Raw genomic sequence first — 16,720 nt, forward strand, 5'->3', positions numbered from 1 at the left:
TTGATCTTCTTTTGCATTAGATGGAACAGGACATAAAGATGGTAGAATTATTTTTTGATTTAAATGAAAGAAGGTTTTGACCTTCGAAGAAAAATCTGGGTAGTGCCTTAGTATTACCATGTCCTCATGAAATATCACATATGATTCTCTTATAGAAGTCCCCCTTTGTATCTAAAGCCCTCTCCCGCCTTAAACCTTTCTCACTGACTGCCCCACACCTCTGGAATGCCCTTCCCCTCAATACCCGACTAGCACCCTCTCTATCCACCCTTAAGACCCATCTTAAGACACATTAGCTTAAAGAAGCATATGAATAGCACTGTGGATAATCCAGATACATAAAGCTTGGCCCCCTGCAGATGCACTTACTAGAATTCCCTCCTACTGTCTCTATACGTTCCCCTACCTACCAATTAGATTGTAAGCTCCTCGGAGCAGGGACTCCTCTTCCTTAATGTTACTTTTATCTCTGAAGCACTTACTCCCATGACCTGTTATTTATATGATTACAACATGTATTACTACTGTGAAGCGCTTCGTACATTTTTGGCGCTATATAAATAAAGACATACAATACAATAGAAAGAAACTTTTATTTGCCAATTCTTCTGGCTGATGTGACTGCCACTAGCAAGTTAGTTTAAGTATTAATAGGCTCATAGAGATACCTTGTAGAGGTTCAAATGGTGCACTTGAGAGGACTGAAAGAACCAAAAAGTAAGTCTCAACTTGGTCCAGGAGCCAAAATACTTAGTCTGATTTTCTGGACAGCTTTAAAAAAAACGAATTGCCTAGGGTTAATCTCCGAAGGCCGATATTGTTGTCATCTGTACTTTCAGCGAATTTGGAGCAAGACCTTTGTCAAAACCTTGCTGCAGAAACTATAAGGCATATAGTACAGAGAGGTTTAGAGGACCACTTTCTTTCTCCTTACACTAGAGCGCAAAGCACAGCCAAGCCCTGGCATAAGCTCCCTTGGTAGAGGCACACTTTGCTGCTTGAAAACTATCAATCATTTTGGATGATAAACCTTGGGACTCTAAATTCTTCCTTTTAGCAACTGAGCTGTCAATCTCAATTTCGGTACATCTGGATGCAGTATTTGTTCCTGGGACACCAGATTCATAATGGCTGCTAAGTTCCACGGAGTCCGTATGGACATTTACCAAACTTTGGAGAACCAGGCCCTTTTTGTCAAGAAAGGAGTTATTGCATTCAATACGGCGTTGCTCTCCTCAACTTTTTCAATATCATAGGAATCTATAGGAAAAGGGGGAAAGGTGTAGGGCAACTGGAAGTTCCACAGCAGCATCATGGCATCCAGATGAAATGTTTGATCCTTTCTGAATCTTGAGCAAACAACGTTGGTTTTTCGATTAATTTAGGTAGACATCAGGTCTATGCTGAGCTGGCTCCATCTCTGTACTATTTCTTGGAAAATGTGAGAATTTAATTCCCATTCCACTTAATAAATCTTGTGCCTGCTGAGAAAATCTGCGTCATAATTTAAAGCTCCTGGAATGTGGATGGCTGAAATACATCTCACGTTCTTGTTAGCACACTTGAGAGTTTTTAAAGCATGGTGGATAAGAGATTGGTTTCTTGTGCCTCCTTAGCATTGTCTGACTGTAGTCTCAAATCCACTCTATTTAGTTGATATTTAAAAGCTATCAGTTTGGAGGACAGGTTCCCGACTTCTGACCAGATGCATTGCGCTATATTGGAGATGCACCCATCATCCTCCCTTTGGGCAATCTGTAGTCAGGATTTTCCATGATGGAGAGGCAATGGAAACCCCTACACTTAGGTTGCCAGGGTTTTCCACCAACATAAAGCGAGTATGGTTTTTGCTGACGGCTTTATGTGTAAATCCATGGAGTCCTGTCTTCTGTTCCAAGATATCAGAAATTCTTCCTGGAGTTCCCTGATATAAAGTGCGGCTCAGTAAATCGCTTAAATAGAAGCAGATATGTGCCCCAAAACTGTTAAGCATTAGAAATAAGCCCTTCTTAAATTTGACACTGAGCGGGCGAGACTTTCTGCCCTTTGATCTGATAAGAAAATATTTTCTTGCAGTGAATCTAAGATAAAACCTAGAAACTAAACTTACTGTTTAAACACTTGAGATCCAAAATGGGCCTGACGGTTTCGCATTGTTGTGAGGATGTAGGAGAAATACTAATCTTTGCTAATGTTTTGAGTGGATTCCTGTGTCTTCCTTTCCTCTGTTGACGCCGGTATGTTCATGTAACTATATGTACTGTATAGTACATATATGGAGGCCGGTATGTCCATTTAATTATATGTACTGTATAGTACATATATGAAGGCCGGTATGTCCATTTAATTATATGTACTGTATAGTACATATATGAAGGCCGGTATGTCTATTTAACTATATGTACTGTATAGTACATCAGCGGTGCGCAAACTGGGGGGCGCAAGATTATTTAGGGGGGGCGCAGGCTGCGTGCGGGGAAGCCTGGGGACGGGCAGAGCTGTGCACGGGCGGCCAAGCAGCTCACAAGCTCCCTGCTGCTGTCTCTGTGTGGTCTGCCTGTAGCGGGGCCGGGGCCTTCCCTGCACACAGACAGCCCCTCCTCCTCCTGTCCCAGTTTTAAGTCGACATTGGGGGACTGCAGTGAAAGTGTGTCTTAATAGTGAAAGTAAGAGAGGTGTGTGCGTCATATTGAGGGGCGGGGGAGAGAGAGACATGGAGAGGTGGGAGACATATTGAGGGGAGGGAGAGAGAGACATGGAGAGGTGGGAGACATATTGGGGAGGGGAAGAGAGAGACATGGAGAGGTGGGAGACATATTGGGGGGAAGGGGAGAGACACTGGGGGGAAGGTGAGAGAGAGAGAGACACTGGGGGGAAGGTGAGAGAGACACTGGGGGGAAGGTGTAAGAGAGAGAGAGAGAGAGACACTGGGGCAAAGGTGTGTGAGAGAGAGAGAGAGAGAGAGAGAGAGACTGTGGGGAAGGTGAGAGAGGGAGAGACACTGGGGGAAGGTGAGAGAGAGACACTGGGGGGAAAGTGAGAGAGAAAGAGACACTGGGGGGAAGTGAGCGAGAGAGAGACACTGGGGGGAAGGTGAGAGAGAGACACACTGGGGGGGAAGGTGAGAGAGAGAGATACTGGGGGGAAGGTGAGAGAGAGAGAGAGAGACACTGGGGGGAAGGTGAGAGACACTGGGGGGAAGGTGAGAGAGAGAGACACTGGGAGGAAGGTGAGAGAGACATTGGGGGGAAGGTGAGAGAGAGAGAGACACTGGGGGAAGGTGAGAGAGAGAGAGACACTGGGGGCAAGGTGAGAGAGACACTGGGGGGGAGACACAATGGCTAAACAGAGAGATGAAGGTCAGGCAGAGATGGCAGAATTGACGGGCTTGGGAGGATGAGTTTTGGGGGGCTGAGGGTTCTTCTTTGGGTTAGGGGGGTCACTTCGGAGTATTGATCAGCAGGGGAGATTCATTAGTACCCCCCTTGAGTTTGGTTATGGGGTCCCTGATCCCTGGGCAACATTTAAAACAGGAATAAATAAATAATACATAAAACTGGTAGGTAGGAGTGGATGACACTGGTGAAAGCAAATGCGAGAAGGAAAAAAGGGAGGGAAAAAAAGGGGGGGCGGGAGAGGGAAGGGATGTAGCAAAGAGGTGGATGAATGCCCCCTCAAATGGACTGCCTTTGTGCACCAGAAAAAAACATATTACCAGATGCCAGCAAACAATAAAATAAACAGTGATCCAATACTAGTAGACTACCTGTGCATGTACGCCTGCAGCCCAAGCGGTTTGTAAACTTGGCTGCAGGAGATTGTAGACGCGTGGCGGACGCGTCACAAAGCTGGTTCGCCCTCATTGGCTGAACCAGCTCACGTGCGCTGACGTCGTGTGATTTTGATTACATCAGGCAGGGGGGGCCCCCGAGAAATGTTATGGATGAAAAGGGGGGCTCGGCATAAAATGTTTGCTCACCCCTGTTACATATATGGAGGCCGGTATGTCCATTTAACTGTATGGACTGCACCACCATAAAAATTTCAAATAGCCTTTTTTACATTTTCACAATGAACTTTTTTTTTCCAAACGTTTTTATTAGGTATATTTAGGTTTACATACATTACATTACATATCTGGCCTAATACAATAGTATTTTCCTTGTTCAAATAGTAGAAGGGTCTGGATAGAGCCCCTGAGGGGGTGACCCTAGGACCACATAATGGTCCGGAGGTCTGGAGAGGGAGAAAAAGAGTACGGAGGAATAGAGGGGGAAGTGGGGGGGGGGAAGGGAGTTGTCCCTCCCTCCCCTCGACCGGCAGGACTCTCCCATCCATATCCCAAGGCTCTTCTGCGTTCACATTGCTTAGTGAAGATTATATTGGTTTGGGTTAGTGGGTTAGCCAGGGCTCCCAAATTTTATAGAAACTTTCTGTCGAACGCTTAAGGAAGGCCGTGAGTTTTTCCATTGTCATTACCTCATTGAGTCTTTTCTTCACCATTTGTTTTGTGGGGGGCGTTACCTTCTTCCATGAGGACGCAACTGAGCATCTCGCTGCTGTGAGAATAAAGGTAATTAATTTCCATATTGGGCAATCAATTTCCTCTATTGGTCTGCCCAATAGGAAGGTCAGTGGATCAATGGGAATTGTGAGGTCTGTGACCTCTTTTATTAAATCTTGTATTATGAGCCAAAATTTCTGAATCTCTGGACATAGCCACCAGATATGGGCCAATTCCCCTCTTTGTCCACAGCCTCTCCAGCATAAATCTGAGGCCAGAGGGTATATTTGTTTCAGTGTCACTGGGGTAAGATACCAGTGATAAATTATTTTATATATATTTTCCTTCACTGTGGTACATATGGAAGTTCCTGAGGCCGAGTCCCATATTTCTTCCCAGTCCTCTCTGTCTATAACCATGTTCAATTCCGCTGCCCATTTGAGCATATAATCGTGTGCGGTGGGGTTCGCTGGATTCTCCATTCCAGTGTATATTTGTGTTATTAGACCTTTTTGATGTGCCCCTTCTTGGCACAGCTTCTCAAATTTTGTGAGAGGGGGAAATTTCAACGTTGAGGACATTTTTTGTAAAAAGTGCCGAATTTGGAGAAATTTGAATGTATCTAGCTCAGGTGCGTTGAATTTGGAGCGTAAATCTTGGAAACTCAGGAACTTTCCATCGCTCAACAGGTCGGCGACCGCTCTGATCCCCAATGATTTGAATAGGTCAAATTGTTTAGTTTCACATCCTGGGGGGAATTTGGGGTTGTTAAATATTGGAGTGAGCTGTGAGGAGGACAGCTGGAATGGAGGAGAGCTGGTGGATGAGAGCTGGAATTTAGTTTTAGCTTTTAGCCATATTTCCCATGTGTGTCTCATCGCCCCCAGTTCAAATTTAGGCACCATGTCAGGCCCTCTATCACCACACCAAAGATAAGCTGGCAGAGAAGGCGTTCTGGAGTATTGAGATTCAATTGCTAGCCAACATAGCTGGTCTGGGTCCGAGTTCACATGACCGCCTGTCTTAATTGGGCTGCTTGGTAATATTTTGAGACATCTGGGACTCCAAAGCCTCCTCTCGCTCTGGGCGATAAAAGAACTGATCTTGCTACTCTGGGTTTCTTACCCTGCCAAATGAAGTGAAACATTTTGTTTTGAATATTTTTGAGTTCAGAACCAGGGATATGGACTGGGAGCGTCTGAAAAAAATATAATAATCTGGGGAGTATATTCATTTTAACTGAGATAATTCTCCCGATCCATGAGATCTGGTATCCTTCCCATTTATCCAGATCTTGTTTAATTTTCCTAAAGAGGGTTGAGTAGTTATTTTGATAGAGGGAATGGTAGTTCCTTGATACATGTACTCCCAAGTATTTGATGTACTGTATGAAGGACTCCATCTATAATTTAAATTTAGTTTCAGTAGTTGCATCTCTGGTTCTGACAGGTTCAGGGCTTCTGATTTGTCACTATTAATTTTGTAACCTGATATTTTGCCAAATTCCGCTAACTCTTTATGAAGGTTGGGAAGGGAAGTCTGAGGTTGCGTTAATGTTAGGATAATATCATCGGCAAATAATGAGACTTTGTAGTTTTTTTCACCAATTAGTACGCCCTGTATATTTATATTGTCTCGTATTTTAGACGCTAGAGGTTCGATTGTTAGAGCGAAGAGGAGAGGGGACAACGGGCACCCCTGTCTCGTTCCATTTTTTATTTCAAATTTCTTTGCGGCTCCACTCGGGAGTTTAACCACCGCAGAGGGGCTGCAATATAGTGCTCGGACTCCCTCTAAGTATGTATCTTTGAAGCCGAATTTCTGCATTGTTTTATCAAGGAATAGCCAATCGATTCTACCAACCCCTCGAAAAAGATTTACAAAACCTTTGACCGCGGCTAGATATGAACTAAAACAGACTCAGCTAGAGGAAGTAGAAAAAGCCCTTATCTGGACTAGCCAGAAATATTATGACAAGGGCAATAAGGCCGACAGACTTTTGGCTAGCAAGTTAAGAGGTATACAGAAACGCTCACAGATCACGGCGATCAAGAGTAAAACTGGTGAGATAATCTATAATGACAAGAAAATAGCGGAGGAATTCACCGCATTTTACATTAAACTATATAACCTCAAAGTTCAAGACGGGAGTGCGGGGATCCCAGCTTCTGAATCTATCAGAAACTATTTATCTGACTGCCTCCTGCCGACGCTGACGGAGGAGGAAAATCTAATACTCAATGCAAAAATTACTCAAACAGAACTTGGGGATGCAATAAAGACATTACAAATTTCCAAAGCCCTTGGCCCTGGCGGCTTCTCCAATGTCTATTATAAAAGGTTTTTCCCGATCATATCTAGACATCTGCTATGTCTATTTAACTCATTTATGGAGGGCAATCCAATCCCACCATCAATGACCCATGCTAACCTCGCCATAATCCACAAAGAGGGCAGGGACCCGCTGCTCTGTGGGAGTTATCGGCCAATCTCCCTATTTAACAACGACCTCAAATTATATAGTAAAATCCTAGCAAACAGATTGAACCCTATTTTACCTAGATTAATACACAACCATCAAGTGGGGTTTGTATCAGGTAGGCAAGCCTCAGACAATACCCGTAAGATTATAAACATAGTTGATCATGCCCACCTCACAGCTACCAAAGCGGTCCTGTTAAGTTTGGACGCGGAGAAGGCGTTCGATAGAATCGATTGGCTATTCACAATGAACTTTTAATGCAAAATGCCAATCTAAAGGTCTGTCATCTTTAAAAACATCAAATAACTACAATTTTAGAACATGCAACATAATGACCAACACTTGAGAAATGAAAATAAAGAAATAAAAATACAATGAATATTATATTATATACACATTTCCACTTATTCTGCATCCAATCAAGGTACAAACTGCTTTATAATCAATAGTGTGCTAGTACTGCCCCAGTCTAACATGTATACATCAGTGGCAGAAATTCAGAAATACTGTATACTGAGCACTGCAAGAGGCATACACTAGAAATAGGAGGAGGAGGAAACTGCAACAGTTTTGGATTATATGAAAAATAATGCTTGGTCTCAAAATATAAAGCAGAAGGAATGATGAAAAGCCTAGTTGATTTCAAAGACATCTTATTTATCCAAAGCGTTAATTAATTATTTGCAGGCCGAAACTGTAGTTCAACAATTCAACAGATGCTTTGTATGTTGTAGTGTTTGAGTCAAGATAAATGAATTTATTCAACAAAGGGTTATTTACTTAACATTTCTTGAGCACCACATTTTTATAACAAGGAGAAAATTACCAAGCCTTAGGACAGATATTGTTTATATCTCAAGGCTCTAGCAAACATGTGAATGTACCGTGATAAGCATATCAATAGGATATTACTTAGATATCCCCAAAGCATGATCTGGACAGGAATCCTGCATTATAATGTTGAAAACTGTTGCTAAGATGAATGCTTATTATTTAGGGAAGAGGTTGTGAAATATATGAATTAGATTGCATGCTCTTTGGGGCAGATATTTTCTGCTCATATTGTCCCCGTGTCTATAGCTTTAGACCCTCAAGCAAGTTAACATTGTATATCCCTATTTATCAAATGTTGTATCCCATATTGCAAAGCAGAGTACATCATGTGCACTACATTAAGATAGCAAATACAAAACAATATAATATTTGTAGCCTGGAGCTCCCGTGGCTCCTGGAGACCCCCCTCCCTTGTTGCAGCGCGGTCGCGGGTGCCGACGAACCCGACGGCTGCTCCCAAGGGTGGCGGCTGGAGCAGGGAGCAGCGCGGCTTCCCCCGCATGCGGACGGTTGCCGGGGACGCGATCGGGCCGTTGCTAAGGCCGCGGTCGCGTCTCTAAGGTCCCGGCGGCTGGCGAAGAGGGCGCCGCCATTGATGATAGGCTCGCGCATGCGCAGTGATCACGCAGGCGCAGTACAGGCTCCAGAGCTAGGGAAAAGTCGCGCGCGAGTGAGGTTAGTCAGGGAAAGGTTGAGGCCGCCCCAGACAGCTTGCGCAGGCGAGGTAGGAAAAAGCCCGCGAAGCCCTAGCCTACCAGGGAAGGCTCTGAGCAGGGACTACAGATCCCATGAGCCTCTGTATGCCCCATGTGACACCAGGGAGCCAATAGGGCTTAGGAAGCCTCAGCAGGCAAGTGGATACATTTCACGCGCTGAGGCCACGTTAGACAGTCAGAGACCGGAGCAGCCCAGGGAAGGAGGTAGGGTACAGGAGTCACGGACTCCCTGTACTAGGCCAGCACCCCCAGGGTCTGAGGTAGCTAAGTACTCCAAGAGAGAGAGTGTTGCCAGGGACTGCTCTAGAGAGAGGGACCCTGTCACTCAGTTTAGTCAGTTGGAGCAGGGGAGTTGTGAGGGAAGGAAGGGTGCGGGGAGCGAGTGCAGCTACCCACACCCCAGGTAGGCCCCAACCCCCCACTAGGGTAGTGGGTAATTGCTGAGGGAGGCCCAAGATAGGGACGTTGCCCTTAGTGTTGTTAGAGTGCTGCCTTGTCAGAGTCACGGCTGCAAGAGTGCTGTGAGGTCTGACAGACAGGCACCTTGTTGCACAGCACGTTGGCTGCCAGCACCCAGTGAGCTACAGCTTGCTGCTGTAGGCGCTGGGACTCGTTAGGGATTATTGTAGTAACAGTCAGGGCTGGGAAGAGTTAGGGGAGTGGGACAGGTCATTAACCCCATGTAGGCCCCTAGGAGTTTCCCCAAAGCCACTGCAGGTTGCTGTGCTATAGGGACGGCCTATAGTATAGTACGTGCCACTTAGATAGATAGGGACACAGCGGCTGCTGCTGTTCCTGTGAAGCGGTTCGGACCCACGTTGGGGTCCACAGAGACTATTCCAGAGTGGGACCGCCCTGGCGGTCCGCGTGCCTGGAGTTCGGTTGGAGGATCATAAGGAGTCATCGCCCGACTGATCCTTTGTGAAGTGTTGCTGACCCGAGCACCGGAGTGCTTGGCAGGTACCTACAGTACATAAGTGCACCACCGGGCCCTTAGCGTAAATAGTGACTACGCAGTCACCCATTGACTCTCTCTGCAAGAGTGCGGGACATTGGGTGGGGTTCTTTGGACACTGGGTGGGATCACCTGGTGTTGGGGAAGCGTCCTGCGAGACGTCGCGGTTAGTGTCTCCTCGTGAGAGGGACACGGGTCATTATGAATGTGATGAGTTGTTATGCATGTTAGTAAAGTCACTAGTTAATATACATGCTGTCTATCTGGTTATTGTGTATTGTCCTGCGAGGAACCACTCCCCCTCTGGTGGGAGCCATCGCAGGTGGAGGCGCTGCATCGTAAGTGAATACCCCTAGTATAATTGCCCCAGGTTCCCCGTGGCGGAAGCTCAGCCCTCCTGTGAGCCAACAGGTAATGCACAACACCGAGTAACACTATATGTTTCCTGCACTCCCACACTGTATCTGCGATTGGGGGGGGGGAAACCCGGAAACATAACGTTTCCAAATACAGTACATTAGAAACTGGCTGTTTTCATCCTCTTAGCATAGCTTTTTCACAATGGTTACATTTAGTTTATAAGAGGTCAGCAGCAAGGAAGAGACACTAATCAACAACAGCTTTTATGGAGCTGTTTCAGTCGGCTGCATGTTCTAGGTACCCCGGTTCGTACCCCAGTACCCCGGTTCGTATCCCGGTACCCCGGTTCATATCCCGGAACCCCGGTTCATATCCCGGCATTGGCTTTGTGACTCTGGTCAAGTCACTTTTATCTCCTGGAACCACAAGCATCAAAGATTGCAAACTTGTCAAGCTGGGACCAATTGTATGTACAGCAATGTGTAGCTCGTCATATATTCTAATTAGGAATCACTCTGTCTTATTGGGGAGAAAAGCACTACATAAAATAAAGTTATTATTATAAGATCTGCTACTGTATATCATGATATTCATTTTGGCCTGACCTGCTCTTCCACTGGGAAATAGTCCAGATCTCCATTATCTACTGTACAGTATGTCACACCAGATTTAGAATACACAGTGGATTTGCAAACCGGTGTAGTTATGTGGTGCCCTAGGGGGAATTTTCACTGGATATTCCGAAAATGGTGTCTGATTCTGAGTCTGAAAGATGAATGTGGAGCGAACTGGTTAAACACATTGTTCGCATAATTGCTAAAATCTAAAAATGTTATACTGAAAAATTGTGACTTGGTTTTAATTCTGTTGCAACCCATTCCTTTGTGTTCACAAGTCTTGAAAACAGTGCTGAGTTTTGTCATATATTTTAATGGGTAAAAAGCCTCTCGTTTATTAACAAGATTTAGATAACCACTGTTCTGCTGTAATAAGCAAAATGTGCAGCTGCCTCATCGAAATGTATCTTAATAAAACAGATTAAATACAATGGACAATGGAGTAAAGAAATAAAATGTGCTTGTCACGTATCCAACAGGTGGATTAACATTTTACTAGTTTTCATTTTACATCCTTACGATTTCCATTATCCCCTTTCAGTATATATATATATATATATATATATATATATATATATATATATATATATATATATTATCCAATAAAGAATATAACTTGTTTGTCGAAACAGCTGTCTGTGATTGGTTTGACTGGCTTTGCTGTGCTTAAAAGCTGTGCATTTGCTTATAAAGGTTCCATGTAAAAATGTATTTCAGTCACAAGGTGATACATTGTGTGCTCATTTGCATGTAATTTCCCAGAATCCCTTGCTGCAGTGGAAGCACTGTATGCGAGGTGATAATGGTTGAAAGGCAGGGTTACAAACCTAAGACGTGTGAATGTGCTCACAAGTGATATTCTTTATAGGCTATATGCTAACAGTGGAGGTTTTGTGTTGCCTTTTTCACCCACCATAACTTAAAGTGTGTGTGTGTATATCTATATCTATAAACATGGCATTTCAATAAGTGCAACCACCTGCCTATGTAACATCTCAGTGCTCCAAAGTACAAAAGTTATTGGTTAAAAAAAAAGAATTGATTCTATTATATATATGTTTTTCTTTTTATAGTCACGACCTATACCTTCACACCTCACTTCAGCTGTAGCAGAGAGTATCTTGGCCTCAGCTTGCGAGAGTGAAAGCAGAAATGCCGCAAAGAGAATGCGACTTGATAAACCGCAGGTAATGTTGTCATTTTTAGGTTTTTCGCATTATTTTTAAGAAAACTCCCAAGTGAATGTAAATGAAAACGATTAACTAACACTGACAATGCATGATGCACTTAAAAAAAGAACATAGGTTTTAATGATGTTAGAAAGGCAGATCGTATACCAACCAGCAAACAAGATGAAACTGGAAATCCTGCCCTAAAAAGCTATCAGTCTTAATCTGGGATTCATAAACTAGGATTTGAGGACATATACAAATCTTTAAGAACTGTCACTTTAGTCAACAGAATGATGTACTCATATGACCCTGCTCTGACCAATGGGGTGGGAGAGGCAGTACAGGCTGAGCGGAGAGAGTTGGAAGGGGGGAGGGCTGAGCGGAGAAAGGTGGAAGGGGGAGGCAGGGGGGATAGAGGTGAGAGCACAGGCTCTGGGTTACAAAGTCTTTTATTGCAGAGACTCTGCTCGGGGTCACTAAGGCATTGTAGGTAGAACCAAGTCCGTATTATAGGGTGAGTGAAGCAGGGGGCATTTACCAAAAACAAGTTACTTTGAAGTTACTAACTGTAAGATCCAGTACTGTACTGTGATGGCACACACACACAGCCCCGATCCAGCCAATGACACGCCCCCTCCCTTAATAGCCATGCTGCCCCTCCTCCCCACCCCCCTCCCCACTCCTGCTCTAAAATTATTGCAGGACAGCTGATCGCTCATGCTTGGAGAGTTGGTGATGTCACCGCTCTCATGCATGAGCGAGCTCAGCGGCAGCGTGACCACAGCCTAAGGCCGCACTTACAGTGACAGCATTACCAGGAAGAATGATTTATAATAAATCTGTCAAAATTAGTTGCATAGTTCTAAGTCTGATTGAAGCTTCCTGGTAATGTACAGGTTTATAAGAATTTATATTAGTGTTAGGTACCCTTGAGATGTGGTCTGCCGTGTAGGGGCTCAAGGGCTTACAACACTTTGGCCAAAGAGTTAAACTAAAAGACCATTTTATTCAAAAGATATCTATATATATATTTAGGCACTGTACCGTGTATAGGTATCATTGGATGTGCACTGAGCTCCGTTTGTGTTTCATGTTCTGTCTCTGGTTTTAAATATATATTGCCATGCTCAGTAGCACTCCTCTGTGACACTTATACCCTTATATATATGTTGTGGTTATTTTTGGGGTTCAATATGAGCTTGTAGGTGTCCTGTATGTTTTACTAATTGAATAGATGACAAGTATATGCAGTGATACCTATTATAGACTAATTTAGCGGACACCACGGAGATGCATAGATCACTAATGTAATAATTATTTATGGAACGTGTTGTTCAGTTTACATTATGATAATGAGAATAGAGAATGCATGCAGCAAGGTAAGGCTTCTAAAATGGTAAACAGAAAACACATGAATATCACAGAGAACATGTGAAGACCTTGAATACAGTAAGTAATTATATTTGTTGATCCAGGGACAGTCACCAGAACTAGATACAGTAGGTTGACCAGATTTTCTGGATTCAGTTGTTTCTTTGCCGATTTTTTTTTTTTTTCTGTAGCCTTTGCTTCTGAAAACAACTTGCATCCGTCATTATCTGCTGAGAGCAGGTCTGATGATTCACAGTCTGAGACATGTAAATCAGCCGATGCACTCTCAGCGTGACATACCCAGAGTACAGTTTCAACGTGAGAAGCATTTTCTCATTAGGGCATTGTGACAAAGGACTTCTCCAGTGATTCAGTGGATCAAGCTGTAGAGCTGGGAATAGTGTTAGTGACAAGAACAATCAAAATTCTGCATATGTCCAGCATCATTGAATTAAAAATGTTTTTTTGCACTAAATTAGTCTGTAAATTAGTAGTATGTTCCTGGATAAAATGGGAGGTTGTTTTATGGAGCAATTGCAGGAGTTTTGAAAAAGGTTGATTTCTCTGTATCATTTTTATTGCCAAAAACAAACCATGCCTAAGAGATTTGTTTCAAATGTTTGAAAAATATACGTATGACTTTTGAGATTTTTATTAACAATTCTTTAACAGGTCAAATTGAATTACAACAGCCTAATTGACAAACATCCCCAGTGCTTCTGTTTTTCCCAGACAGCACTCGGTAATGTGTGTAATGGCCACTCTACCATACATTGGCTGCGGCTTTCACTATAATAATGACAAATGTTATTTGAATCGATTGACTTCTTTAACCTTATCCTCTCTTACATTGTTGTGTGCATGTCAGAGGTAGAAATACTGAATTTCAAACGATAGGGGCCACAAATACATAAAAGTCAAGGTCAGGCAATTCATAAATCTTCATGAATTCTATAGGGCTATTAGCCTAATCAAGTACATAAAAAGGTTTCATGAAGGACGAGGAATCCTGTTTTCACAGACCTTTAATGGTATATTTCCACTTGAGATATCTACCTATCTGTATATCCCCCTTTCCCCCGTGTCCAGGGGCGCTACCGTGGTGCTTTACCTGGATGGCTTACAGGAAACCTGATTCTCCGCTGAAGGGAGCCTGGGGTGACTTATTCACTTACACACATACAGCGCCTCCACCTGGAACAGATCTGCACGCAGGGGGATAGCCCCTTCCAAGACAATGTACCCAGTAATTACACACAGGTTATGGTATAACAGTATTTACTGAACACTATCTGCATAACAGAAGATACAGTACAATGCATAATATATATATATATATATATATATATATATATATATATATATATACACACACACACACACCCCTTGGGGTATTCCCCCGTACTTGGGTGCAGGGGCACCAGAGCCCTAGTGTCCGTCCCACAATGTCAATCCCACCCAAGTATGAGGCGTAGCGCTAGCCTGTGAATTGTTGGTGCACTTTAGTTGATGTACCTGCCGAGTACTTCAGTACTCGGTGCGGCCGACTAGCAACGAGGATCCGCTGATCCAGTAACGTCGTCGTCCGCGACGGTGTCTGCATCTGCGTTGGGTGAACTCCGGTAGGAGGGTCACACCTTTAAGAGTCTCTGGTAACACCGTGGTGGTCTGGTCCCAGACAACAGGCTGCACTCACCGCACGGTGTATCCACTGTGTCCCTGACACCCTGCAGTAAATTGGGGAAGCGTCCCTATCTAAGGGGCCTTCCCTGAAGCAACCACCGACCCGGTGCCTTCCCAGTGCCGGCGTCTTCCTCTGGCGCGGGGCTCCGGACGCACCATGTGTAAGGAATCCGCTCCGCGGTTTACTGGTTGCTTTACCGTGCAGACTTGTGCAGTCCTGGAGCACCTCTCCTGATGTTTGCTGCAGCCTGGATTCACTCACCAAAGCAATACACACTCCCTCTGGTATCTATTGCACCTGTGCAGCCTTTCATTGCAAACTATACTTGCATTCACTCATTAGGGGCAGTACCTTCACACCCCCGCCGGGGATTGGCCCGCTGGCCTTTAAGTATTGCTTGCCCATAATGCTCCTTGCCGAGCATAGTCCTAACTGGATGTCATCTGTTTTGCCACAAGCTCTCGCTTGTTCCCCTTTGCTGATACCAGGTCACGCCCTGCGTCCTTCAGCTTCCTTCAAGCCGCTTGTTCTCCCATGCTGATTCCAGGTTACGTCCTGCATCCTTCAGCTCCCTTCAAGCCGCTTGTTTCCTTGTGCTGATACGGAGGTATTCCCTGCGTCCTTCAGCTTCTGTTCCCCTGTGCTGAAGCAGAGGTTTCGTCCCTGCGTCCTTCAGCCTCCTGGATTCCTGCACTAAAGTAGAGGTTCGTCCCTGCGTTCTGCAGTCTCCTGGATTCCTGCACTGAAGCGGAGGTTTCCCTGTATCTACAGCTTCCTGGTTCCTGGGGCCTACTCTTTCCCTAATATAGAGAGGCCGTGTCCTGGTTCCTGCGCTGAAACAGTGGATTCCCTTGCCCGCTCAGGACTTTTGCGTTGTAGCACTGGTGCACCCGTACAGCAAGACGGTGTGCCATTCTGGTCTGCCTACCATCTCCTGTGACCAGCACCATGGGCCATGGTCGTCGCTCGCGCAAAGGCCAACCCCGCGCTCCTAAGCTGAAGCGGGTCTCTCCTATCTCCTTGTTGCCAAACTCCTGCATGGACAATGTTTATCCTGACGTCTCCTGTTCTGACCCTGGCTTGTACAACGACGACGCTGTCTTCTCCAATCCTGATCCTGCGACATACGACTACGAACTGCGCAACCCGGATCAGCCTGCGCGGTCTCAGGTCGGTGCTTTTACAACCCCACCTCAGCCTCGCGGTCCGGTCCTGGTTTGTGGCGAGCAGAACCTTGACAGTATGCTCGGCCCTACAAACTCGGACCCCGCTGAGGTGTGGGTTGGTAAGTTTTTTCCTAAAAACCTGTCCCAGCCTGTAGACCAGTCCCAGTTTGAGGATAATTATTTGTGCGATATAATACCTCTGATGGAAGATCCGTTTATGTTGGAGGGCTTGACTCCCTTGCAAAAGAAATGCCGTAATAATCTGGTTTATAAGGCTTACTGCCTCAGAGACTTAAAACAGTATCTGGCCAGTGTTTTGGCCATTGCTAAAATTGCCTGCCCCCCTGATTCCCCTTTAACTGGGGAGGAGCTGTGTCCTGTGGAACTAGTCAACGCCTGTAGTACACTCAATGCCCTGACAAAATCCTTGGACATTCCTATAGTATTCCTGGAACCTTCCGTCATGGTGGCTCTCGCTCACGAGACAATGCATGTACTTTCCCGTGCATTGGATGATTGCTTGTTAAAACAGGATCGTCTCTTAGCCGCTCACGCCGTCGTTTGGCGGTATCCCTCGGCTACCAGTCCTGTTGCTAAACCGGGGGACGTATCTCTCTCTCCGGGAGATAACCAAACAGAACTATTACCAATATCTCCCAACGTAGTAACTGCCACAGTCCCAAGCTCTGATTGTATACCCGGGTTCTCTTACACTAATGATATGTCTACATTAACCCCTGCCGATCAGTCCTGTGAGGTCCCCTTGGAGAACACATATGTGTCACTAACTAACACTAAGGTTCTTGTATCAGAGAATAAGTCCCTTAGTTCTCCTATTTCTAGCTTTGAATCCCTCTCT

At 44.9% G+C, this 16,720-nt stretch overlaps 1 protein-coding gene across 4 annotated transcripts in view; it reads left to right on the plus strand.

The window, feature by feature from the left end:
- NOL4 (nucleolar protein 4) overlaps nt 1-16,720 on the plus strand; it is a 399,454-nt gene that overhangs the window by 328,664 nt on the left and 54,070 nt on the right. For all 4 annotated transcript variants that reach the window (XM_075584592.1, XM_075584591.1, XM_075584593.1 and 1 more), the window contains one exon: nt 11,542-11,655. In XM_075584592.1, coding sequence (XP_075440707.1) covers nt 11,542-11,655 — 114 coding nt within the window. The remainder of the gene's footprint in view (nt 1-11,541; nt 11,656-16,720) is intronic.

The sequence above is a fragment of the Ascaphus truei genome, chromosome 2 (assembly GCF_040206685.1).
Source record: "Ascaphus truei isolate aAscTru1 chromosome 2, aAscTru1.hap1, whole genome shotgun sequence".
In the NCBI taxonomy this organism is placed as follows: domain Eukaryota; kingdom Metazoa; phylum Chordata; class Amphibia; order Anura; family Ascaphidae; genus Ascaphus; species Ascaphus truei.